At 42.0% G+C, this 27866-nt stretch overlaps 1 protein-coding gene across 1 annotated transcript; it reads right to left on the reverse strand.

Moving 5' to 3' along the window:
- Positions 1 to 27735, reverse strand: PRPF40A (pre-mRNA processing factor 40 homolog A). Its single transcript, XM_079311296.1, has 26 exons — positions 27250 to 27735; positions 25086 to 25223; positions 23261 to 23341; positions 22032 to 22062; positions 21790 to 21812; positions 19495 to 19572; positions 19295 to 19405; positions 17501 to 17621; positions 17047 to 17071; positions 15863 to 16159; positions 14209 to 14317; positions 13844 to 13908; positions 13080 to 13244; positions 12727 to 12835; positions 12159 to 12309; positions 11927 to 12060; positions 10507 to 10621; positions 10311 to 10402; positions 9012 to 9128; positions 7809 to 7946; positions 6758 to 6853; positions 5441 to 5527; positions 5218 to 5314; positions 896 to 957; positions 373 to 507; positions 1 to 224 (listed from the first exon to the last, which is right to left on the reverse strand). Exons 1-26 carry the CDS (start codon positions 27610 to 27612, stop codon positions 132 to 134), a joined length of 3033 nt encoding a protein of 1010 aa, XP_079167422.1. The 5' UTR covers positions 27613 to 27735; the 3' UTR covers positions 1 to 131.
- Between the last annotated feature and the right edge of the window lie 131 nt (positions 27736 to 27866).

Raw genomic sequence — 27866 nt, forward strand, 5'->3', positions numbered from 1 at the left:
TGAAGTGGTAAAAAACTAAAAGCCACCCTTGTTGTGGCCATGGGCCACCAGCCACGGGCCCCAGGGCCTCACCCACACAAGGCTGGGTTTTATTTTGCCACCTGTAAACATTTTTGGTATCAAGGATCTCCTCACTGGTCTTCATCCAGCTGCTCCAGGAGAGTTCTCCTCTGCTTCTCCAGCTCCCCCTCGCTCAGCTCGCTGCCAGAGGTGTCCCAGTTCCCCTGTGGGCACAGGGGACAGTGGCCAGTGTGGCATTTTCCAGGGAGGTTCACTCAGAAACCCCCCAAAATCCCAGTTTGGGATTGGCAAGAGCCCCAGGATGATCCAGCCCAGCCCTGGCCAGAGCCCAGGAGAAGGGACAGAGCTTACAGAATCCTTCCCAGGCCGTTTCTTGGTGGGGGATTTGTGCTTGGACTCAGATCTCTGTCGGGCTCTCTCCTTCTCACTGTCCCTCTCTCTTTCTTTCTTGTCCTTCTCTCGTTCCACATCAGATTCTGGTGAGTCCTGAAGGGGAAAAAATGGCAATGTTAATGTTGAGTATTTTAAAGTCCAACTTTGATTGAAAGAATTGGAGACTCATGGAATGATTTGGGTTGGAAGGATCTTAAATCTCATCCCATTCCAGCCCTGTAGGGCAGGGACACCTTCCCTGTCCCAGGGATCCTTCCCAGGGGAACTCTTGGATTTGCAGGATAAACAGCAAATCCCAGGTTACTCATGGAGTCCAACCCCCCAAATTCAGCAGGTTTAAGTGGTTGAATATTAAGAATATAGAACAGAAAGTTGTTGTTTTGGCAGTACCCTCCTCCAGCTTGATTCCAGTTTTTCCCCAGGAAAATCCAGCTGGGATTACCAGGGTGCCCACACCCCAATTTAAAACAGCTCCACTTACAGACTTGTGCCTCCTCTTCTTGCTCTTCTTCTTGTGTTTTTTGGACTTCTTGTAGCTCCTCTCTGCAGCCACAGGGGAAGGAAAAACCCCAGGAATGAAAGGATAAATCCCAAAGGATAAAAGCACTGCTGCTTTCAATCCCATCCCATGGATCCTGTTCTATTGATCACATGGACCCCATCCCATGGATCCCATTGATCCAATTGGTCTCATTGATCCCATGGATCCTGTCCCATCCCATAGATCCCATGGATCCCACTGATTCAATCCCATTGATCCAACTGACCTCATTGATCCTATCCCATCCCACAGATCCCACGGATCCCATCCCATGCCATCCCACTGATTCTATTCCATTGATCCCATGGATCCAACTAATCTAATTGATCCCATCCCATGGATCCTCTCCCATGGATTTAATGGATTCTGTCCCATGGACCCCACAGATCCCATCCCATCCCATGGATCCCACTGATTCCATCCCATGGATCCCATCTCATTCCATTCCATCCTATGGATCCCACTGATCCCATCCCATGGATCCCACTGATTCCATTCCACTGATCCCATCCCACGGATCCCATGTACCTACAGCTCCCATTGATCCCATCCCATGGATCCCATGGCCCCACAGCTCCCATTGATCCCATCCCATGGATCCCATGGCCCCACAGCTCCCATTGATCCCATCCCATGGATCCCATGGCCCCACACCTCCCATTGATCCCATCCCATGGATCCCATGGCCCCACAGCTCCCATTGATCCCATCCCATGGATCCCATGGATCCCATGGCCCCACAGCTCCCATTGATCCCATCCCATGGATCCCATGGCCCCACAGCTCCCATTGATCCCATCCCATGGATCCCATGGCCCCACAGCTCCCACTGATCCCATCCCATGGATCCCATGGCCCCACAGCTCCCATTGATCCCATCCCATGGATCCCATGGCCCCACAGCTCCCATTGATCCCATCCCATGGATCCCATGGCCCCACAGCTCCCATTGATCCCATCCCATGGATCCCATGGCCCCACAGCTCCCATTGATCCCATCCCATGGATCCCATGGCCCCACAGCTCCCATTGATCCCATCCCATGGATCCCATGGATCCCATGGCCCCACAGCTCCCGTTGATCCCATCCCATGGATCCCATGGCCCCACAGCTCCCATTGATCCCATCCCATGGATCCCATGGATCCCATGGCCCCACAGCTCCCATTGATCCCATCCCATGGATCCCATGGCCCCACACCTCCCATTGATCCCATCCCATGGATCTCATGGCCCCACAGCTCCCGTTGATCCCATCCCATGGATCCCATGGATCCCATGGCCCCACAGCTCCCGTTGATCCCATCCCATGGATCCCATGGATCCCATGGCCCCATAGCTCCCATTGATCCCAGCCCATGGATCCCATGGCCCCACAGCTCCCATCCCATGGATCCCATGGATCCCATGGCCCCACAGCTCCCATTGATCCCATCCCATGGATCCCATGGCCCCACAGCTCCCATTGATCCCATCCCATGGATCCCATGGCCCCACAGCTCCCATCCCATGGATCCCATGGCCCCACAGCTCCCACTGATCCCATCCCATGGATCCCATGGATCCCATGGCCCCACAGCTCCCACTGATCCCATCCCATGGCCCCACAGCTCCCACTGATCCCATCCCATGGATCCCATGGCCCCACAGCTCCCACTGATCCCATCCCATGGATCCCATGGCCCCATAGCTCCCATTGATCCCATCCCATGGATCCCATGGCCCCACAGCTCCCATTGATCCCATCCCATGGATCCCATGGATCCCATGGCCCCACAGCTCCTATTGATCCCATCCCATGGATCCCATGGCCCCACAGCTCCCACTGATCCCATCCCATGGATCCCATTGATCCCATCCCATGGATCCCATGGATCCCATGGCCCCACAGCTCCCGTTGATCCCATCCCATGGATCCCATGGATCCCATGGCCCCACAGCTCCCGTTGATCCCACCCCATGGATCCCATGGCCCCACAGCTCCCATTGACCCCATCCCATGGATCCCATGGCCCCACAGCTCCCGTTGATCCCATCCCATGGATCCCATGGATCCCATGGATCCCATGGCCCCACAGCTCCCATCCCATGGATCCCATGGCCCCACAGCTCCTATTGATCCCATCCCATGGATCCCATGGCCCCACAGCTCCCGTTGATCCCATCCCATGGATCCCATGGCCCCACAGCTCCCACTGATCCCATCCCATGGATCCCATGGCCCCACAGCTCCCATTGATCCCATCCCATGGATCCCATGGATCCCATGGCCCCACAGCTCCCATTGATCCCATCCCATGGATCCCATGGCCCCACAGCTCCCATTGATCCCATCCCATGGCCCCACAGCTCCCATTGATCCCATTCCATGGCCCCACAGCTCCCACTGATCCCATCCCATGGATCCCATGGCCCCACAGCTCCCATTGATCCCATCCCATGGCCCCACAGCTCCCATTGATCCCATCCCATGGATCCCATGGCCCCACAGCTCCCGTTGATCCCATCCCATGGATCCCATGGCCCCACAGCTCCCACTGATCCCATCCCATGGATCCCATGGCCCCACAGCTCCCATTGATCCCATCCCATGGATCCCATGGCCCCACAGCTCCCATTGATCCCATCCCATGGATCCCATGGCCCCACAGCTCCCATTGATCCCATCCCATGGATCCCATGGCCCCACAGCTCCCATTGATCCCATCCCATGGATCTCATGGCCCCACAGCTCCCGTTGATCCCATCCCATGGATCCCATGGATCCCATGGCCCCACAGCTCCCATTGATCCCATCCCATGGATCCCATGGCCCCACAGCTCCCATTGATCCCATCCCATGGATCCCATGGATCCCATGGCCCCACAGCTCCCATTGATCCCATCCCATGGATCCCATGGATCCCATGGCCCCACAGCTCCCACTGATCCCATCCCATGGATCCCATGGCCCCACAGCTCCCATTGATCCCATCCCATGGATCCCATGGATCCCATGGCCCCACAGCTCCCATTGATCCCATCCCATGGATCCCATGGATCCCATGGCCCCATAGCTCCCACTGATCCCATCCCATGGATCCCATGGCCCCATAGCTCCCATTGATCCCATCCCATGGATCCCATGGCCCCACAGCTCCCATTGATCCCATCCCATGGATCCCATGGATCCCATGGCCCCACAGCTCCCGTTGATCCCATCCCATGGATCCCATGGCCCCACAGCTCCCGTTGATCCCACCCCATGGATCCCATGGCCCCACAGCTCCCGTTGATCCCACCCCATGGATCCCATGGCCCCACAGCTCCCATTGATCCCATCCCATGGATCCCATGGATCTCATGGCCCCACAGCTCCCATTGATCCCATCCCATGGATCCCATGGCCCCACAGCTCCCGTTGATCCCATCCCATGGATCCCATGGATCCCATGGCCCCACAGCTCCCATCCCATGGATCCCATGGCCCCACAGCTCCTATTGATCCCATCCCATGGATCCCATGGCCCCACAGCTCCCGTTGATCCCATCCCATGGATCCCATGGCCCCACAGCTCCCGTTGATCCCATCCCATGGATCCCATGGCCCCACAGCTCCCATTGATCCCATCCCATGGATCCCATGGATCCCATGGCCCCACAGCTCCCATTGATCCCATCCCATGGATCCCATGGCCCCACAGCTCCCGTTGATCCCATCCCATGGATCCCATGGCCCCACAGCTCCCACTGATCCCATCCCATGGATCCCATGGCCCCACAGCTCCCATCCCATGGATCCCATGGCCCCACAGCTCCCATTGATCCCATCCCATGGATCCCATGGCCCCACAGCTCCCATTGATCCCATCCCATGGATCCCATGGCCCCACAGCTCCCATCCCATGGATCCCATGGCCCCACAGCTCCCGTTGATCCCATCCCATGGATCCCATGGCCCCACAGCTCCCGTTGATCCCATCCCATGGATCCCATGGATCCCATGGCCCCACAGCTCCCATCCCATGGATCCCATGGCCCCACAGCTCCCATTGATCCCATCCCATGGATCCCATGGCCCCACAGCTCCCATTGATCCCATCCCATGGATCCCATGGATCCCATGGCCCCACAGCTCCCATTGATCCCATCCCATGGCCCCACAGCTCCCATTGATCCCATCCCATGGATCCCATGGATTCCATGGCCCCACAGCTCCCGTTGATCCCATCCCATGGATCCCATGGCCCCACAGCTCCCGTTGATCCCAGCCCTGCCCGTACCCGACTCGGCGCTGGACGATCGCTCCGAGGCCGAGCGCGACTCCGAGCGCTGCCGCTTCTTCTTGGAGTGGCTGTCATCATCCTCTGACTCTGAGCCCTGCACACACAGGGACACTCAGGGGACACTCAGGGACACCCAGGGGACACACAGGGACACCCAGGGACACCCAGGGGACACTCAGGGCACAGTCAGGGACACTCAGGGACACTCAGGGACACTCACGGAGCGCGAGCGCGAGCGTTTCCGGTGATGCTTCTTGGATTTCTTCGAATGCTTCTTGGTTTTGGAGTGGTGGTGCTGGCACTCGTGCTGTGGGCAAGGCAAGGGGGGACAGATGGGAATTCCAGCAGGGAATGACCCTGGAAAAGCCCTAAAATGCCACCATGGGGCAGGACAACCTCCCTGCAGCAGGGAGCTCCAAGCTGGAATTGGAGAATTCCAGGGACGGGGCAGTGAAACCTCATCAGCTCCTACAGACACCCCAAAAACTGCTGGGACCTTTAGCAAAGCTGGGAAAGGTTCCAAATTCCATAAAATCATCCCAAAAACTGCTGGGACCTTTAGCAAAGCTGGGAAAACTCCAAAATTCCATAAAATCATCCCAAAAACTGCTGGGACCTTTAGCAAAGCAGGGAAAGGCTCCAAATTCCATAAAATCATCCCAAAAACTGCTGGGATCTTTACCAAAGCTGGGAAAACTCCAAAATTCCATAAAATCATCCCAAAAACTGCTGGGACCTTTAGCAAAGCTGGGAAAACTCCAAAATTCCATAAAATCATCCCAAAAACTGCTGGGACCTTTAGCAAAGCTGGGAAAACTCCAAAATTCCATAAAATCATCCCAAAAACTGCTGGGACCTTTAGCAAAGCTGGGAAAACTCCAAAATTCCATAAAATCATCCCAAAAACTGCTGGGACCTTTAGCAAAGCTGGGAAAGGTTCCAAATTCCATAAAACCATCCCAAAAACTGCTGGGATCTTTATCTACCACAGCTGGGAAAGGTTCAAAATTCCATAAAGTCATCTCCAAAAATTTATGGGATATTTATCTGTCAAAGCTGGGAAAACTTCAAAATTCCCTAAAACCATCCTAAAAAACTGGTGGGATCTTTTTCTACAAAAGCTGGGAAAGGTTCAAAATTCCATAAAATCAGATTTAATGGGAGAACCACATCATCTCCTACAGGACATCCCAAAAAAACCTGATGGGATGTTTTTTCCCTGACAGCCAGGAAAAACCTGGATTGCCATGGATCTGCTCTTGGATCTAAGTTAAGCCTGGCTTAAACCCAGCCCTGGCTCTGCCTAATTGGAAATGATCAAATTAAAGCAAAATTGAAAATTAAAATTCCTCCAAACTGCAGGAAATGGAGGAAAACCCCAAAGTGTGATAGTGAAAAATCTAATTAGTTAATTAAAAATAATAAATTTATGGAAAAAATTCCATTAAATGCTTTCTCTTCTCACTCAGTTTAAAAGGGATTTTTCTTCTCTGTTGGCTAATGATTAAAAAAAAAAAAAAAAAAAAGGAATAATTACCTCAAGTACATGAAGGAAATCCTTAAATATTCTTTTCCTTTCAGATTCCAGGGTGATGTCTTCAAATGCTGGTTCCTTCACAAATCTGTCTCTGATCTATCAGGAAAATTAATTCTATTAATAATATTCAAAGTAATTAAATTATAAATTCAAATATTAGGATACAATAAATCAAAGAAAAGAATAAAAAATAATATGGTCACGATAATGGTAATAAAAATGATAAAAGCAGTAAATAGGAATAAAAATGATAAAAATCACAATGAATATTAAAAAGGAAAAATAAAAATAATGAGGCAGAAGACAAATAATAAGGCATAAAAAAATTGTAAGTAAAATAAGAAGGAAAATAAGAAAATTAAAAACCTGAAGGTATAAAAATAAGAAAAATAAAAGTACATAACAGAAATATGAAGAAATAATATAAATAATGTAAGAATTAAATAATAAAAAATAAGAGATAATAAGAATAGAAAAAAATAATAAGGACAATGAAAAAATAAAGATGATAATTTTAAAAAAAATTAAAATAATAATAAAAAATATATTTAATTTCAGATTAAAAAGCCCCTGAAGCTGTGCAAGGTCAATCCCAGATTTCCAAGCAAATCCCAAATTTCCAGGGTTCAGGGAAGCTCTAACTCCTGGAAACCTGGGGAATCTCACTGCTTCACCTGCAGATTCCATCTCACCTTAAAACCCCAAATTTTCATAGAAATGATCCCTGGAAAAGAAAACTTTTCCAGGGTATTTTACAGAATTTATATTTTTACATCAATTCCATTAATTCTGAGGGGATTTTTTGGGGGAGGTTATTTTTGGGATTTTTTTTCCCCATTTCTTTTAGGATTTTTCCATTTCTCAAATCTCAGCATGAAACTCCCAATTTTCCTGAGGAAATCCCAGATTTTATCATTTGCTGGGATTCCAGGTCCCAGCGGCAGAACCACGACGAGCTCGGCGCGCGCGGGGATTTTTCGGGATTAACGGGGTTGGGAATTTGGGAATTTTGGAATTTTTGGGATTTCTCCCCAAGGACTCTCATCCTTACATCCTCCCAGACTGCATCCAGCTCGATGGGAGGGGTGGCCTGTTTCAGCATGCTCTTGAAGGCAGATTCCTTCCTCTTCATCTTCCGCGCCTCCTCCTTCTCCCGCTCGCGCTCCCGCGCCTCCGCCTTCTCCAGCAGCTGGGGGGGAAAAATCCCAGAGCTGGGGGTTAGTAACTCCAATAACAGTTATAGAATTAATGATTCCATTAATTGGGAGTTAATAATTCCATTAACTGAGATTTCCCAATTTCATTAACTGGGATTTCCCAATTCCTCCTTCTCCCGCTCGCGCTCCCGCGCCTCCGCCTTCTCCAGCAGCTGGGGGGGAAAAATCCCAGAGCTGGGGGTTAGTAACTCCAATAACAGTTATAGAATTAATAATTCCATTAATTGGGAGTTAATAATTCCATTAACTGAGATTTCCCAATTCCATTTATTGGGATTTTCTAATTTCTCCTTCTCCCGCGCCTCCGCCTTCTCCAGCAGCTGGGGAGGAAAAATCCCAGAGCTGGGGGTTAGTAACTCCAATAACAGTTATAGAATTAATAATTCCATTATTGGGAGTTAATAATTCCATTAATTGATATTTCTTAATTCCATTAACTGAGATTTCCCAATTCCATTTATTGGAATTTCCTCATTCCATTAACTGGGATTTCATAATTCCGTTTCTTTGGAATTTAACAATTCCATTGCTTGGGATTTGTTAATTTAGTTTCTTGGGATTTTTGGACAGCTCACTCTTGTGTCAGAGTCATTTGGAAATGAAAAGGAAATTAATTATTTTTTCTGTATTTAATTAATAGATTTAATGAAATTATATAATGTATTATAAAATCATATTCTATAAAATTAAAATGATACAATATTATACTACATTAATATTTGATCACTATTAATATATATCAATATGATATTGTTATATGTTGTAACATAAAAAAATATATATCATTATACAGCAAATATAATACATATTAAGTCAGAAAATAAATCCAAATTCCTGTTTGGAGAAGGGATTTGCCATCCTAATTATCCAGATATCCCAATGAATCAATGAAGGTATCGATTAAAGAATGCATCAATTAAAGAATTAATGATTAATGAATGTAACAATTAAAGTCTGTATCAACGAATGAATTTATCAATTAATGACTGCATCAATTAAGGCATTTATCAATTAATGAATGTATTAATTAAACTTACACTGTTGAAAGCCAGCTTGATATTCCCAGCATCCAAGGTGGTGGCTCTTTTGGTGGAGCTGATGACAGTGACAAAATCCTCAAAGGAAGTGTTCACCTCCACCACGAACCCTTTATCCTGGAACAAACAGAACCCTTTATCCTGGAACAAACAGAACCCTTTATCCTGGAACAAACAGAACCCTTTATCCTGGAACAAACAGAACCCTTTATCCTGGAACAAACAGAACCCTTTATCCTGGAACAAACAGAACCCTTTATCCTGGAACAAACCTTTATCTGGAATCCTTTGGCACCAGGGAAATGAGCAATTCCCTCCATCCCCAAGCAATCCCAGCTCCCCTGGATGGGAAATTGTCTTGGGGTGCAGCACAGGATGTGGCCAGCAATGTGAATTCTGTCCCCATCTGTTAACCCAGCTGGGGCAGTGCCCCTGATCTCCTGGCACACATTCTCTGCTAATGGGATCTTTAAACCAGCTGGGCAATCATCTTTACCTTTCCCATGACCCACCCTTCATCCAGGAGGTGTCACCTGTTAATGGGCCATTGTTAAAAACTGGGTGTGGCAGCGATTCTTATCCCTGTGGGAGATATCTCCTGTTAATGGGCCATTGTTACAAACTGGGTGTGGCAGTGCCCCTGATCTCCTGGCACATATTCTCTGCTCATGGGCATCTTTAAACCAGCTGGGCAATCATCTTTATCTTCCCACAGCCCATCCTCCCTCCAGGAGATATCTCCTGTTCATGGCCACTGAGTCCCAGGGCATGGCTGATAAAATTCCATCATCCCACTGGGAGATGCTCCAGCCAGGGCAGGAGCCAAGCCTTTCCTACCCTGAGAAAAACTGAGATTTGGAACACCAGAGCACCTTTCCACTGGATCCCAGAGGAAAACCAGACCCTCCCACATCATCCCTGGAGCTTCAGAGGAAACTGCACCTTCTCCAGGAGCACTGCTCCAGCTGAGCCACATCTGCCCCTGCAGGAGGATGCAGCACCATGGAATGGGACTGTGCCACCACTCTGACTGACTGACTGTGCCAGCTTGGATTCTGACTCTGGCAGGGTTGGGATTGTTCTGTGTAATACTGCATTGCTATTTTAATTTTCTTAGTAAAGAACTGTTATTCCTAATTCCTATGTCTTTGCCTGAGAGCTCCTTAATTTCAAAATCATTATAATAATTTGGAGGAAGAGGGTTTTCACTCTCCACTTCAAAAAGAAGCTTCTGTCTTTATTGGCAGACACCTGTCCTTCAAGCCAGGACAGAAATGAAGTTCCAGGAGCAATCCTCACCTTTAGGATGTCTTTAATTATCTTCTTCTCATCGTGGTAACGAGCTTTTAAATCCTCCACGTAGAACTTGAACAGGTCAAGAGCAGTTGATCCTGAGGGAGGGTTTGGTTAAGCCACAGGTCAGGTTTATCCCAAGATATGTTACAAACTAGGATAATGGTTGTGGCCTGCCCTAAATGACAGGATTAACCCTTACCAGGCTGGCCCAGCATGCTGGTGAATCTGATGTCAGAGCTGATGGCTGGGTACAATTCCATCCAGGAGGACATGGAGTGCAACTGCCCGTGCTCGTGCAGCTCATCCAGAAACAGCTGCCAGAAACAAGGGAATTAATTACATTAATTAATTAATTAATTAAACTATTCCAACCTCCCTTCCACCAGCAGGGACATCTTCAAAATCATCAGATGGGAAACCTCAGTTTCCACAAACCCAAGTCCCAAAGGTGACTGTATTTTTTCAGCACAGTCTAATGATTAAGACAAAATTAATTGCAGCAGAACTTATCAGAACTAAATAAAAGGAGTTACAGCAACATTTAGAAATACCAACAGCTGTTAGGTCCTGGGACAAATCACATGGTTACACTTCTGGGTACCAAAATTTGCGAATCTGGTGTCATTCCTCAAGCTTCTCCTGGTTACCAGCTGGGATGGATTGGAATTCCATTTTTGTTCCAACAGCATTGAAAAAAATCACTTTTTATGTTTTTCCTTCTGCTTTTCTGAATCTCATAATCTGAGTGCAATCCTCACACAGGGCACCACTACATTACTTTTATTTATTTTGTTTTTTTTAGTCAGAGTTAGGATTAAAGGATGAGAGACAAAATTTGTGTTCAGACTTAGTTGCTAATTAATTTTTATTTATAGTATAATATATATTAATAAATATATGTTTGTAAGTAAGTATATATGTACAAGCATATACCTACATATAAGCATATATAGTATATATTTATAGTGAGTGCTACAGTACTTTCAGCTAATAAATTAAAAACAAAGAAATGGTGATGTATTTTGCACATTACAAGGTTAAGGCTTAACCGTCTAATTAAAAACTGATACTTAAATTATTTTTATTTCTGACTTAATGACTACACACTCATGTTTTGCAGTGTAGCATTTTTAATTGAATTAAAATGTACTCCTCAGACTCAAGAAGAAGGTGAAGAAAGAAACCTCTGCTTTAAAATCTTCATTTTGCTTTATGTTTATCATTTTATTTTAAAGCTTCAAATTTTAATTATTTTATTGCAGGACATCACATGTTTCTATTTAAGCTACACACCAGTGACTTTAGCTCTATTATTGAATTTTGGAAGCTTTCTCCATGGCCTCAGGTCAAAGGAAGTGATTTTTTGGGGGTCAGTGCCTGACAGCACAGAAAGTTCAAAATTCTCTGGTTTTAGGTTTCCAATAATCTACAAAGTTCCAACTGCATCTCTTTCCCATTCAGGCCTATTCCCTTGGATTTTTCCCTTTTTTTTTCCAGCTTTCTGGCCTAACACAGCAGAGAAAATACCACAAACAACCCCTTGAATCAACCCTCAGAAATAAATAAAACCCCACATGGAATATCCCATGATACTTTTAGGAACCCCAAATTCCACCAACCTGGAAAGATTCTCTGTTTTTCCGCTGCCTCCTCCTTTCCCTCAGCAAACTCTTCTGCTTCTCTTCCTCCTCCTCTTTCTCCAAAGCCCTGATATGTTCCTCAAAACAGATCAGGGCATCCTCCTTATCCATATCTGACAAGAAAGCAGATTAAAAAAAAAACAAAAAATAAAATCAGATGATTCCTTCCAAGGGGAGCAGAATCCTCGTTGCCAAGGAATTGCAGACGCACTCTGGAGCTCCTCATCCTCAGCAAAGGTGGGGTTGTCCATCAGGTACTGCTGTGCCTCTGACCATGTGGTGCAGTAGGTGACATTGGCCATGTTGTCCAAAATGTTCTTCAGAGCTTCCCAGTTCCTCTTCCTCAGCTGCTTGGCTTGTTCCTGAGGGGAAATGTTTTGATTTCGGGCTTAGTTTGGTTAGAAATGGGAGGAAATGTGGGATTCATCTCTAATTTATATCAAATCGTGGGATTCTGGAGTGGTTTGGGCTCATCCCATCCCAAGCTTCTGGCTGGACAGGGACCAAGCCCCATCCACCCTGGCCTAGCACATAAAACACAATTTTCCCATATTATTATTATTATTAATATTTCACAGATTCAGAATAAAATCCATCACGTGATTGTTGAAAATCCTCCAAAAACTCAACACAAGATAAAAACCAAGCAGAAATAAACCCCAAAAAACCCAAAACCCTTCCCTAAAATCTGCTGTAGATCTGCCACAAAGCCTGAAGCAGAGGTTGGAAGTGGTTTAGGAAGAAGTGAGGAGATGCTGGAGGATCTGGAGGGAATTTACCTTTTCCTTCTTGGACAGGAAGAACAGAACATCCTCGTAGATCTCCAGGCGGTCCCGCTCGGATATGGCATTCCACACCTCCATCTCCCCAAACATCTGCTCAGCTTTTCTGCCCAAAACACATCCCAAACACACCATTACTGATTGATTAATTGCTGACTCAATGATCCATCAATCCCCCAGAGCTCTGGTTCCAGCAGGAGTATTTTTATAGGAATCCTCCTTGATTTTTCTCTCTTGGGAATTAATTTTTTAAAAATAATTTTTATAAAAAAAAGGAAAAAGCTTAAACTGGAAATGGATTTCACTCCAGCAGGATTTTTATCCCAGATTCCAATCCCAAGTCTCCTCACTTGTATCTGGTGGTGGATGTCATCTTCTCATGGTTTTCCAGGAAACGTTGGAAGGATTCCTTGGCTTCCTTGTACTTGGATCTGGCTTCTTCCTTCTCCTCCTTCTCTGTCTGAACTTTGTAAGCATTGAAAGCTTGTTTCTTTTCACTCAGTTTTGCTAAAGCACTTCCCAGGAAAAAAAAAGAAAGAATGATTTATTTATAAATAAAATATAAAAAAAAATCAGAAAGAGAAAACGAAGAAAATCAGAAAAACCAGAAAAGGAAAATGAGGGGGAAAAAAGAAAATAAAGAAAAGGAAAAGAGAATCAGAGAAAAAAGAATAAAGAAAGAAAGGAAGAGAAGATCAAGAAAATGAGGAGAATATAAAGGAAATCAGAAAAGAAGAAAAGGAAAATCAGATGGAAAATGAAAATCGGAAGGGAAAAGAAAAAAGTCAGAAAAAAGAAAGAACATCAGGAAAAAAGAAAAAAAGAAAACCAGGAAATCAAAACCAGAAAGCAAAATATGACAAGTTTGAATAATCCAGATTTGAGATAAAACTTAACTGAACATTTTAATGCCCAAATCAGCATAAAATACCAATTCCCACACTTCTTCCCAATGAAAACTCAGCTGTTGGAAGCATTTCCTCCAGGAGGAAAGGAAGAAAATTCCCTGCAATTGCACAAGGGCAGGAATATCTGTTGCTGGCAGAACTTTGGATTTTTTGGAGGTAAATTCCTTAAAAAAATAATATAAATATTTGTGTGGAATGCTCAGTACCTGTATCTGGGGTCATTAATGATCATTTTCATGGCCTGCTCCCAGGAAGCATTGGATGGAACTCGCTGTGAAAAGAGGGAATTATGGATTAATCAGACCTGGAATTAACATCAAACAAGGAATAATTCATTAAAAACTTTAACATAATTCCTTAAAATTATAGGGAGACAAAAAAAACCAAAATTTATTTTCAAGTTAAAGTAACATTTCACTGCAATGTTTTCCTTCATTTCCTCAAGAGTGAGGAATTCTGCTCCAAAATAGCAATTAAAACCTGGCAAATAAAATAGAAATAAAACCAGGTTTTGTACTTTAATAAAACATTAATAATTAGTTAAAAAAATTATTAATATTGGCTTTAATACCTTTTCTTTTAATAGCTCTTTAAATGCTTGTTTGGCCTCTTCCTTTGTGTTCCATGTGTAGGTTTTTTTCACTGGTTGGGCATCCTCATCCTCCTTCTTTGCAGCAGCACTAAAAAAAAAAATAATTCCAGTAATTCACATTTTTTTCTAAGTTAGAGGCACTGAAGAGTCAAAAACCACCACAAAAATTAGTTTATTTAGTACCAACTCAAAGTAAAAAAAAAAAATTCTACTAATTCATACAAGAGAAATTCCTAATTAAGGAGAAGAAGCTCATTTTTATGTTTTGCTGTCTAAAATCCCCCACAGTCTTTAAATTTTTTTTTTGAATGACAAAAATCCTAAATTATCATTTTCTACATAACAGATTTTTAATTTTTTATAAAAAAGGGGAATTATGGCTGGAACAGATAAAAACCCCTTTAGTGTTTTATTTTCTTGCAGTGATAGCCAATGGCACAGATCCATGGAAAGGAGAATAAATATAGAAGTGTTTTATGGCACCCTGGGAAATTCTTATAGATGTTGGAAATTGTTATAGATATTGGAAATTCTTACAGATATTGGAAATTCTTACAGATATTGGAAATTGTTACAGATATTAGAATTTCTTACAGATATTGGAAATTGTTACAGATATTGGAAATTCTTACAGATATTGGAAATTGTTACAGATATTGGGAAATCCATGGAATGTTCTTGTCACTGATGCTGCTGAGGGATGGAAAATGGCAGCAAGGCCACGAGGCTTCAGAAATTATCATGGAATTATGGAATGGGCTGGGTGGGGAGGGAACTTAAATCCCATCCAATTACATGGCAGGGACACCTTCTTCCATTTCTTCATCCATCATCCATCCACCCATCCATCATCCATCCAACCACCATTCGTCCACCATCCACCTATGCATCCATCATCCATCCACTATCCATCATCCATTCATCATCTATCCAATCGTCATCCATCCACCATTCAACCATCATCCACCATCCATCCATCCATCCACCCAACCATCATCCATCCAACCATCATCCATCCATCCACCATTCGTCCACCATCCACCTATCCATCCATCATTCATCCACTATCCATCATCCATCCATCATCTATCCATTCGTCATCCATCCACCATTCAACCATCATCCGTCCACCATCCATCATCCTCCATCTGTCCATCCATCCATCATCCATCCATCCAATCATCATCCATCCATCCATCATCCATCCATCCATCATCCATCCATCATTCATCCACCATCCATCTGTCCAACAACCATCCCTCTATCCAACCATCATCTACTATCCACCATCCACCCAACCATCCATCATCCATCATCCGTCCATCATTCACCATCTGTTTGTCTATCCATCCATCATCTATCCAATCATCCATCCATCCATCCATCATTCATCCAACCATCATCCACCATCCAAACATCCATCATTCATCCACCATCCGTCCAACAACCATCCCTCCATCCAACCATCATCTGTTCATCATCCATCCAACCAACCAACCATCATCTACCATCCACCATCCACCCAACCATCCATCATCCATCATCCATCCACCCATCCATCCACCCAACCATCCACCATCCCTCCATCCACCATCCCTCCATCCCACCCACCCTCCATCCCTGCCCCACTCACTCTGCAGTCCCCTCCTGCTTGCCCGTCTCCTCCCCGGCTCCCGCGGCGCTGTCGGTGCCGCCGTCCTGTGCGCCGCTGCCGGCGCTGGGCTGGCCCTGCTCCTCACCGGTGCCGGTGCCGGCGCTCTCGGTGTCCCCGGTGGTGCCACCAGCAGCAGCAGCAGCAGCAGCAGCAGCAGCAGGAGCAGCAGGGTCCCCCTCAGCCCCCGCCGTGGCCGTGCCGCTCTCGGTGCCCGGTGCCGCGCTCGCCCCCTCGGTGGTCGCGGCCGGGGCGGCGCCGGCCTCGTCCGGCTTGGAGCTGGGGACAGAAACACAACTGTCACCTGCAGGGAGCAGAGGGACAGGCAGGGAAAGGGGGGAAAGACCTGGAGAAGGTTTGTGGGTAACTCAGGGAAACAGGGGTTGAAGAACCTCAGGAAAAGAAGGGTTGGAGAACCTTGGGGAAAATGTTTGTTAGAAGTTCGGGGAAAAAAGGGTTTGAAAAAAAGGGATGGAAAACCTGAGGAAAAAAGGGATGAAAAACCTCAGGAAAAAAGGGATGGAAAACCTGAGGAAAAAGGGATGGAAAACCTCAGGAAAAAAGGGATGGAAAACCTCAGGAAAAAAGGGATGGAAAACCTGAGGAAAAAAGGGATGAAAAAGCTCAGAAAAAAGGGATGGAAAACCTCAGGAAAAAGGGATGGAAAACCTGAGGAAAAAAGGGATGAAAAAGCTCAGAAAAAAGGGATGGAAAACCTCAGGAAAAAGGGATGAAAAACTTCAGGAAAAAGGGATGGAAAACCTCAGGAAAAAAAGGGATGGAAAACCTCAGGAAAAAGGGATGAAAAAGCTCAGGAAAAAGGGATGGAAAACCTCAGGAAAAAAGGGTTGAAAAAACTCAGGAAAAAAGGGATGGAAAACCTCAGGAAAAAAGGGATGGAAAACCTCAGGAAAAAAGGGAAAAGAGTTTGAAGAGATTCAGGAAAAAAGATCAAAAGGCTCTCAGAAAAAAAGAAGAACCTCAGGAAAAAAATAAAGGTTGAAGGTTCCCAGGAAAAAAGGTTTAAAGAGCTTCAGGAAAAAAAAAAAAAAATTGGAATAATCTCAGGTAAAAGGGTGGAAGAACATCAGGGAAAAGGGTTTGAAGATGCCCAGGAAAGGCTTGAAGGATCCCAGGAAAAAATCAGCATAATATTAAAAAAGTACCTGGTTTCTTCAGCTTTTATCATTGCTAGAGGAAAAAAGAGAAAAACAATTTAAATATAGATTTAAAATAGTTCATGTACACAGGGAATTCCAATAATTTTTGATTTAATATGAGGAAAGCTTTAAATATTTTTGTTACTATCAAAAATTTTCATGTTTGTGCACTCCAAAGACTGAAACCAATCAAGATTAAAATAAAATTTAGAAATGACACTACAGGAAGAAAAAAATGACTTTTCAGTTTAAAATAATTAATTTTAATTTGCAAAAAAAAAATATTTCAAAGACCCAGAAAGAATTATTAAACAGAATTTAAAGAAAACATATTTAAATTATTGTTGCCTACTCCTTTTTATTTTTACACTTATTATTTTTGCTCAGTGGTTTTTGCTGATTAAATGATGTCATTAATTAATATATATTTATAAAAATTAAAAGTCCAGGAGTTTTTTACCTTCAAGATCCTCCAGCTCTTTGGGTTTTGCCCAACGGGATTCCTTGGTTTGGGAATTGTAATAATAAGGTTTCCCAGAATCTGATTTATATTCCTTCCAGGGACACTTGGATAACAATTGCTGATGGAGAAAAATACAATTATTACCAAGTAATTAATGAAATCAAAATTCCTGTGCCTTAAATAATTAATTAGCAACATCATTAAGTGGGGTAATTATAGAGCAAAAAGGTTTTGGGTGTATTAAAGTTGAATTTCTGAAGTTTTTGCTAATTAAGGAAAAAATAAATCATCAAAATTCCAAGTTTTTCCAATTTTTTTTTTTTTTTCCATGGGGATTTAGATTTGTTTAAGGTTTGAGTTCTCAGCTACAAATTTCAAATATTCCTCAAGAAAAAAAAGAAAAATGGGTTAAAAAGTGAAAATAAATTACATTGGATCAGTTTGATTTGATATTATCCAACAGGAATAAACCAGGAAATTCTCAGGAATTTGTATTTTCAGAGCAATAATTTGAGCCAACTAGTTTAATTTGATATAAATAATTAATTTCAACAAAATTTTTAGATTTTTTTTTTCTTCTCTAGATATTTCCCTAAATTATTTCCTCTATTATTTGTCTCAATAATAAAAAAGGCACATTTTTAATAAAAAAAAAAAAACTATAAAATGAGGGAATGGAGGAATTTTGGCCACTTTGCACCCTCATAAGGAGAATAATCCAAATATTTCAGGAATATTTCTTACTGGAAGAATTTGCTGCTAATGCAAAATAAATAATAATAAAAATACATTCTAAATAAAAATAATTAACTGAAAATTAGGGAAATGGAGGAATTTTGGCCACTTTGCATCCTCATCAGGAGAATAATCCAAATATTTCAGGAATATTTCTTACTGGAAGAGTTTGCTGCCATTGCAAGATAAATAATAATAAAAATACATTCTAAATAAAAATAATTAACTGAAAATGAGGGAAATGGAGGAATTTTGGCCACTTTACAGCCTCAGGCTCTCCCAAGACAAGGAGAATAATCCAAATATTTCAGGATAATTTCTCATTGGAAGAGTTTGTTGTCATTGCAAGATAATTAAAAATACATTTTTAATAAAAATAATTAACTAAAAATGAGGGAAATGGAGGAATTTTGGCCACTTTGCACCCTCAGATTCTCCCAATATTAAGAGAATAATCCAAATATTTCAGGATAATTTCTCATTGGAAGAGTTTGCTGCCATTGCAAGATAAATAATAATAAAAATACATTTTTAATAAAAATATTTAACTGAAAATGAGGGAAATGGAGGAATTTTGGCCACTTTGCACCCTCAGATTCTCCCAATATTAAGAGAATAATCCAAATATTTCAGGATAATTTCTCATTGGAAGAGTTTGTTGTCATTGCAAGATAATTAAAAATATATTTTTAATAAAAATAATTAACTAAAAACGAGGGAAATGGAGGAATTTTGGCCACTTTGCACCCTCATAAGGAGAATAATCCAAATATTTCAGGATAATTTCTCATTGGAAAAGTTTGCTGCCATTGCAAGATAAATAATAATAAAAATACATTTTTAATAAAAATAACTAACTATAAATGAGGGATATGGAGGAATTTTGGCCACTTTACACCCTCAGGCTCTCCCAACACAAGGAGAATAATCCAAATATTTCAGGAATATTTCTCACAGGAACAGTTTGCTGCCATTTTTTGCAGCAATACTCTCCCTGCTGCAGGTGTAAGGCATGGAAATATTGATTATCCCAGAATTAATTAGGGATTTAATTACCTCAGCAGGAGTTTTGAGGTCATCTGGCTTCTCCCAGGTGGATTGCTTGGTCTCAGTGTTGTAGTAATAAGTTCTTCCATCTGGGGATTTGTGCTCTGTCCAGGTGGATTTCTGGGGAAATTCCCAAAGGGTTGATGATGGAATGGATTAATTAATTGAAGGGAAATTAATGAAGGGATTAAAAAATTCCAGATCCAAACCTGTTTGGAGTGGTCCTCAGTGGCAGAGCTGCTGCTGCTGGAGCTTGGCTGGACTGTGGAGACAACAGGGTGGCTTGGCTGAGGAGAGAAAAAACAGGAAAATTCTCACTTTTTGGTGGTTTTCAGCTGAATTCTTCAGAGTTAATAATTATTTATAATGATTATAATCATATATATATAATTTATAATAACTTATAATGGTTACAATAAAATATATATATGATATATCTAATTTATAATAATTTATAATGATTACAATAATATATATCATATATAATATATGTAATTTATAATAATTTATAATGATTACAATAAAATATATATCATATATATGTAATTTATAATAATTTATAATGATTACAATAATATATATCATATATAATATATGTAATTTATAATAATTTATAATGATTACAATAATATATATATCATATTATATATGTAATTTATAATAATTTATAATGATTACAATAATATATATATCATATATAATATATGTAATTTATAATAAATTATAATTATTACAATAATATATGTATCATATATGATAGATGTAATTTATAATAATTTATAATGATTACAATAATATATATATCATATATGATATATATAACTTAAAATGATTTACAATAATTTATAATAATGGTGATAATAATAATGATGATGATAGTAATTGATAATAATAATAATAAAATAATAATAATAATAAAAATAATAATAAAAAAAAATAATAATAAATAAACCAAGGAGGTAAAATCACACCTGAAATTAATAATAATAATAGTAGTAATGATAATAATAATACTAATGATGATAATAATAATAATAATAAATAATCCAAGGAGGTAAAATCACACCTGAAATCAATATTTTCCCCCAAAAAAACTTTTTATTTTATTTATTCAATATTTGAGGGTCCAATACCCATAATAATAATAATAATAATAATAATAATAATAATAATAATAATAATAGTAATGAATCCAGGGAGGTAAAATCACACCTGAAATCAATTTTTTTCCCCCAAAAAACTTTTTATTTATTCAATATTTGAGGGTCCAATACCAATAATAATAATAATAATAATAATAATAATAAATCCAGGGAGGTAAAATCTCACCTGAAATCAATTTTTTTCCCCAAAAAACCTTTTTATTTATTCAATATTTGAGGGTCCAATACCAATAATAATAGTAATAATAATAATAGTAATAATAATAATAAATAATCCAGGGAGGTAAAATCACACCTGAAATCAATATTTTCCCCCAAAAAAACTTTTTATTTTATTTATTCAGTATTTAAGGGTCCAATACCAATAATAATAATAATAATAATAATAATAATAATAAATAATCCAGGGAGGTAAAATCTCACCTGAAATCAATATTTTCCCAAAAAAAAACTTTTTTATTTTATTAATTCCATATCTGAGGGTCCAATACCAATAATAATAATAATAATAATATAATCCAGGGAGGTAAAATCACACCTGAAATCAATATTTTGCCTCTCAAAAAAACCTTTTTATTTTATTTATTCCATATCTGAGGGTCTAATACCCATAATGATAATAATAATAATAATAACAACAATAACAATAATAATAATAAAGAGTCCAGAGTCCAGGGAGGTAAAATCACACCTGAAATCAATATTTTCCCCCCAAAAATACCTTTTTATTTTATTTATTCCACATTTGAGGGTCCAACTCCCATAATAATGATAAAAATAATAATAATAGTAGTAGTAATAATAACAATAATAATAATAAACAATCCAGAGAGGTAAAATCACACCTGAAATCAATATTTTCCCTCTCAAAAAAACCTTTTTATTTTATTTATTCCACATTTGAGGGTCCAATTCCCACCAGGAATTGAAGGGGTCAGACCACAACAACCCCAAGTTAAAATTCCAGCAGCACTCCCTTGTTCCTAAAATTGGAGGAGTTTGGAACAAATTCCCCAAATTTTTTCAGGAAAATTTTGAGTTTGTCCCAATTCCTGCTGCTTTCCATGGAGTTTTCCCAAGAATTCCCTGGAATCAGGAATTCAGCTCCTGTGGAGCAGAGATTGGATATGGCCAAAAAAAATTGGATTTTTTTGCCAGTTCAGGATGGAAATCATGTGGATAATCATTTATATTTATTAATTAAATTGGGAAAAAACATAAGAGATTTTAAGGAATAACAAAAAAAAAAAAAATTGGAGAAAAGAGGGGAGTAAATAAATAGAATTAATGTTTTTGTTTGAATCAAGTTTGTCCCACACTGGAATTGTGTTTTCCACATACCTGAGTACCAGGAGGGGTCACACCTGTAAAAAAAAATTAATTAAAAATTAATAAATGATATGATGGATTAATTATTCTAAAAATTCCTCCATGTGTGCAAGAAAAAAAAAAAAAAATCCAAGGTACCAATGGAGATTCCAGGACTGGAATGCTCAATTCAGTTTTAGGGAAAAGTGGAATTTTTTAATGTTTCAGCTGGTTTTGGTTAATTATTTTGAAATTATAACAAGTTGTTGACTCACCTACTTGTGCATCCATGCTGTTCACTCCTGGCTGTAAAAATAATCAAATTCAAACAATTAAACTTTTAAATAATTGCATTGAAATGATTAATTATAGAGGAATTAAATAAAAAAAAAAAAAATCTAAACAAGATCTTTCTGCCACAAAATACTTTAATTTTAATAAAGAAAGATTTCTGTTTCCTTCTTAATTATTCCTGCTCTTTAAATAAGTAATTAGCAACATCATTAAGTGGGATAATTATGGGGTAAAAGATTTTGGGAGCATTAAAGTTGAATTTCTGAAATTTCTTCCAATTAAGGGAAAAAATCAACAAAATTCCAAGTTTTCCCATTTTTTTTTTTCCATGAGGATTGAGATTTGCTTAAGGTTTATTTTCAGTTCTCAGCTGTAAACTTCAAATATTCCTCAAGAAAAAAGAGAAAAATTGGTTAAAAAAGTGAAAATAAATCACATTGGATTAATTTGATTTGATATTATCCAACAGGAATAAACCAGGGGAATTTTCAGGAATTTCTTGTGTATTTTCAGAGCAATAATTTGACCAAAATAATAATTTTTTAGGATTTTTTTTAATGTATTTTAAGAGCATTTATCTGACCAGAGGAATTTAGGGATTTAAATCTGAATGGGAAGAAAAATAAAAATAAAATTAAAATTTAAAAAAAAAAAAAAAATTATTTCTACACTGCAATGTTTTAAGTGGATTTCTTAGGCTTGGATTACATTTATTTAATTCAAATTTTTTCCTCTCAGAGATTTCATCTGTATTTTAACTTTTTTCTCTCCATTTCCACCCAAAGAATTCTTCATTCTTTGAGTTATTCCAGCAATTTTTATATTCAACTGAATTTCAGGAGGTTTTAATAAAAAAAGCTGTTTGTAATGGATTAAAATATCTTTAATATTGAATTAAAACTCTTTAAAAAAATTACAATTTAAGAGAGAATTAAGAATCCCTTGGTCAGATAATTTAATAATTGAAGGTCACAAACTCCAGGAAGTGAAGAAAGAATAAAAAGAAAACTAAAAGGAATTTAAAGAGTGATAAAAATCCCCCAAAATCTTATTTTTCTAATCACTCAAGAGCCACATAAAACTGCACTGCAATGCAAAACACATTGGAAATTGAAATATTTATTTTCTAATGAAAGGAAAGACAGAGTAAACAACAAGAAGTGCTAAAAAGAGGTTTTAAAAAATGAAAAGAAATGGAATTAAAACTCACAGGAACTGTGGGTTGCATGGCAGCCTGGGACATGTGGGACATCATCATCCCAGGCATCACTGACTGCATCATTCCTGGCATCTGAAATCCAACAATATTTGTATTTATTTCATAAATAAATACAGTATTTTTATTGAAAAGTCTTTAGCTGATACTCCTTTTTAAATAAAAAATAAAAATAAGCAACTCCAACATCCCTCTCAAGTAAGGATAAATTAAATTGATTGGTGGGATTGTGATTTTCTTTATAAATTCCCAATAAATAAATACAGTATTTTTATTGAAAAGTCTTTAGCTGATACTCCTTTTTAAATAAAAAATATAAAATAAGCAACTCCAACATCCCTCTCAAGTAAGGATAAATTAAATTGATTGGTGGGATTGTGATTTTCTTTATAAATTCCCAATAAATTGGGATAATCCTATTAGGAATGAGAATTCCAGATTCCAAAGTTGGATAGGAAATAAGAAAAAAAAACCAAAATAAAATCAATTTAAACTCCAAAGGAACAATATCAAATACTGAGGGATCTGATAATTCAAATTACAGGTATATTAATAAACCCCAAATTATGGCTTTAAAGTCAGAGACATATTTTATTTTAAATTAATTACCTGTTCTCATTCCAAAAAACTTGAATAAATCCCAAATTATGGATTGACAATTCAAATTAGAGGTGCATTATATAAATCTCAAATTATTAATTGATAATTCAGGTTAGAGGTGCATTAATAAATTCCAAATTATGAATTTCATTAATGAATCCCAGATTCAGGATTTATAATTAGAGACATTAATTACCTGTTCTCACCCCAATTTTAATTAAAAGTATTTGTCCTTTTCCCAGGGAGCTGGCAATAAAATAATCCTGGAATAAAAGAATTGCTGCAATCAAATAATCCTGGAATAAAAGAATTGCTGCAATCAAATAATTCTGGAATAAAAGAATTGCTGGCAATCAAACAATCCTGGAATAAAAGAATTGCTGCAATCAAATAATTCTGGAATAAAAGAATTGCTGGTAATGAAATAATCCTGGAATAAAAGAATTGCTGCCATCAAATAATCCTGGAATAAAAGAATTTCTGGCAATGAAATAATCCTGGAATAAAAGAATTGCTGGCAATGAAATAATCCTGGAATAAAAGAATTTCTGGGAATGAAATAATCCTGGAATAAAAGAATTGCTGCAATCAAATAATCCTGGAATAAAAGAATTGCTGCCATCAAATAATACTGGAATAAAAGAATTTCTGGGAATGAAATAATCCTGGAATAAAAGAATTGCTGGCAATGAAATAATCCTGGAATAAAAGAATTGCTGGCAATGAAATAATCCTGGAATAAAAGAATTTCTGGCAATCAAATAATCCTGGAATAAAAGAATTGCTGCCATCAAATAATCCTGGAATAAAAGAATTTCTGGCAATGAAATAATCCTGGAATAAAAGAATTGCTGGCAATGAAATAATCCTGGAATAAAAGAATTTCTGGCAATCAAATAATCCTGGAATAAAAGAATTGCTGCAATCAAATAATCCTGGAATAAAATAATTGCTGCAATCAAATAATCCTGGAATAAAATAATTGCTGCCATCAAACAATCCTGGAATAAAATAATTTCTGGCAATGAAATAATCCTGGAATAAAAGAATTTCTGGCAATGAAATAATCCTGGAATAAAAGAATTGCTGGCAATGAAATAATCCTGGAATAAAAGAATTGCTGGCAATGAAATAATCCTGGAATAAAAGAATTTCTGGCAATGAAATAATCCTGGAATAAAAGAATTTTTGGCAAGAAATGAATTTTGGGATTCCTTACCTGCCCCATGGGGGGTCCTCCCATGGGGGGCATCATCTGGGGCATCATCCCGTGGGGCACTGGGGGCATGTTGGGGGGTCTCTGCCCCATGGGGTGCATGCCCATGGGGGGGTAGTGGGGCATTCCTGGGTGTCCCATCTGCAAAACAACAACAAAAAAATCAAAATAAAAATCACCAAACATTCATCAAAGGCAATAATAATTCCTTTCCTGGCTTTTTTATTATTTGAATTATTCGACCACTTTAAGAATTTGTTGTTCCTGTGAGAAGTAAGATAAACTTTGGTAGAATTTTCCTTTGGAAAAGAGGAAAAAAAATGCAATTAATGATCACAGAATCCCAGAGTGGTTTGGGTAGGAAGGATCTTAAATCTCCTTCAGTTCCACTCCCTGGGACACCTTCCCTACCCTGAGCTGGGCACTCCCAGGAATTCCATCCCACCCTCCCACAGCAGCATTTCTCCCAAACTTCCCCTACTTTCAGTCCAAAAGGATTTTTCCAATGATTTTTCTTGTCCCAGAAAACTCCCAGGGCTGGGGGGTCACACAAAGAAACCAAGAGCAATCAAAGGTTTGGATCTCCAGGATGGGACATTTGGCTTTTCTCAGTCACATCCTCTCACAGCCCAGGCAGTGACAGCTCCTGTTTCCCAAATCCCAAATCCCAAATTCCTCACCTGAGCCTTTCTGCAGGGTTTTCTTTACTTTCAGAGGGACCTGCCACCTGCTGCTGTCACTTGTGCAGAGTGACAAGGTCCCACTGAGCCCCTTTGCCACCCCCTGAGCCTCCCCTGCTGCTGCAGCCCCGGGAGCTGGTCCTGTCCCCCTGATGCACATCTGGGGTGTCCCTGTCCCTCTGAGGCACATCTGGAGTGATCCTGTCCCTCTGAGGCACATCTGCAATGATCCTGTCCCTCTGAGGCACATCTGGAATGATCCTGTCCCTCTGAGGCACATCTGGAATGATCCTGTCCCTCTGAGGCACATCTGGAGTGACCCTGTCCCTCTGACATCTGGGGTGATCCTGTCCCCCTGAGGCACATCTGGGGTGATCCTGTCCTTCTGCAATGATCCTGTCCCCCTGAGGCACATCTGGGGTGATCCTGTCCCTCTGAGCACATCTGGAATGATCCTGTCCCTCTGAGGCACATCTGGAGTGACCCTGTCCCGCTGAGGCACATCTGGAACGATCCTGTCCCTCTGAGGCACATCTGGAGTGACCCTGTCCCTCTGAGGCACATCTGGAATGACCCTGCTCCTCTGAGGCACATCTGGAATGACCCTGTCCCTCTGAGCACATCTGGAGTGACCCTGTCCCTCTGAGGCACATCTGGAGTGTCCCTGTCCCTCTGAGGCACATCTGGAGTGTCCCTGTCCCTCTGAGGCACATCTGGAGAGACCCTGTCCCTCTGAGGCACATCTGGAGTGACCCTGCCCCTCTGAGGCACATCTGGAGTGACCCTGCTCCTCTGAGGCACATCTGGAATGACCCTGCCCCTCTGAGGCACATCTGGAATGACCCTGCCCCTCTGAGGCACATCTGGAGTGACCCTGTCCCTCTGAGGCACATCTGGAGTGTCCCTGCCCCTCTGAGCACATCTGGCTGCTGTGCCCAGCCCTGGCTCCCCAGCCCAGCAGGGCCAGGAGCTCCTGGAGCATCTCAGTGCCCAGGGGAGGCTGAGGGAGCTGGGGGGGCTCAGCCTGGAGAGGAGCCCCAGAGAGAGAGAGGGGCACGGCCCTGGTGACACTGGGTGTCCCTGTGTGTCCCTGGGTGACACTGGGTGTCCCTGGGTGACACTGGGTGTCCCTGTGTGTCCCTGGGTGACACTGGGTGTCCCTGGGTGACACTGGGTGTCCCTGTGTGTTCCTTTCTGTATCTCTCTGTCCCAGTGTGTCCCTATCTGCTCCTGGGTGTCACTGCGTGTCTTGTGTGTCCCCGTCTGTCTCTGCCTGTCCCTGTTTGCAGAGCCAGACTCAGCAATGGCACCAGAGGAACAGGCAGGGACTGACCCAGGAAGTTCCAGGCGGACAAGAGACAGAACTTCCCGGCGCGGCTGCCCGGTGCCCAGATGGATTCCGGCCCGTCCCTCACCCAGCCCCGTCCCGCGGGACGCCCACCCCATCCCACCCCGGAGCGGGCCAGGCCGGGAGCCCGCGCACTCACCATGAGCGAGCCGCGGTCCACGGCGCCGGGCCGCATGGCGGGGCTGAGCAGCGAGCCCCCGCAGCGGCCCAGGAGGCGGCCGCGCAGCGGCGGCCGCGGCGCGGCGGGCCCGAAGGGCAGCAGCGGCTCGGGCTCGCCGCGGGGCGGGAGCAGCGGCGCCAGCAGGCTGACGGGCTTCCCCGCCGGCCAATCGGGCCGCGCCGCCAGCCGCGCGCTCTTCGGCGATTGGTCGGCGCCCGAGCCCACCGGCCGCACGGCGTCGCCCGGCGTCAGCTGCATGAGGGGCGGCGGCTTGGGCAGAGAGAAAGGCAGCGGCTGCGGGGAGGCGGCGGCGGCCGCGGCCGTGGAGTCGCCGCCGGACATGATGGCGGCGGGCGGGCGGCGCGGCGCCGCCGCGCGGGGATGGCGGAGCGGCTTCCCGGGAGCGTTCGGGCGCGGAGCGCGGCGGCGGCTGCGGCGGACGGCGCGGGGCACGCCGGGAAAGCGCTCACGTGGGAGCGGGGGCGGTGCGCGGTGCGCCGGGCGGTACCAAGATCGCCGGAAGGAAGGGAGGATTTCCCGCTCCGCCCGGTTCGGCTCGGCGTTCGAGCGCTGCAGATCTCCCCTCAGCCGCGCCG

Source organism: Erithacus rubecula, assembly GCF_903797595.1.
Source record: "Erithacus rubecula genome assembly, chromosome: 8".
Classification (NCBI taxonomy): Eukaryota; Metazoa; Chordata; class Aves; order Passeriformes; family Muscicapidae; genus Erithacus; species Erithacus rubecula.

Coding starts and splice junctions, on each gene's coding strand:
- PRPF40A (XM_079311296.1), bottom strand. CDS start 27,612: ATGTCCGGCGGCGACTCCACGGCCGCGGCCGCCGCCGCCTCCCCGCAG. Junction 19,573..21,789: donor TGACCCCTCCTGGTACTCAG/GTATGTGGAAAA, acceptor TTCTCTCCTCAG/CCAAGCCACCCTGTTGTCTC. Junction 17,622..19,294: donor ACCTCAAAACTCCTGCTGAG/GTAATTAAATCC, acceptor TTTCTCCATCAG/CAATTGTTATCCAAGTGTCC.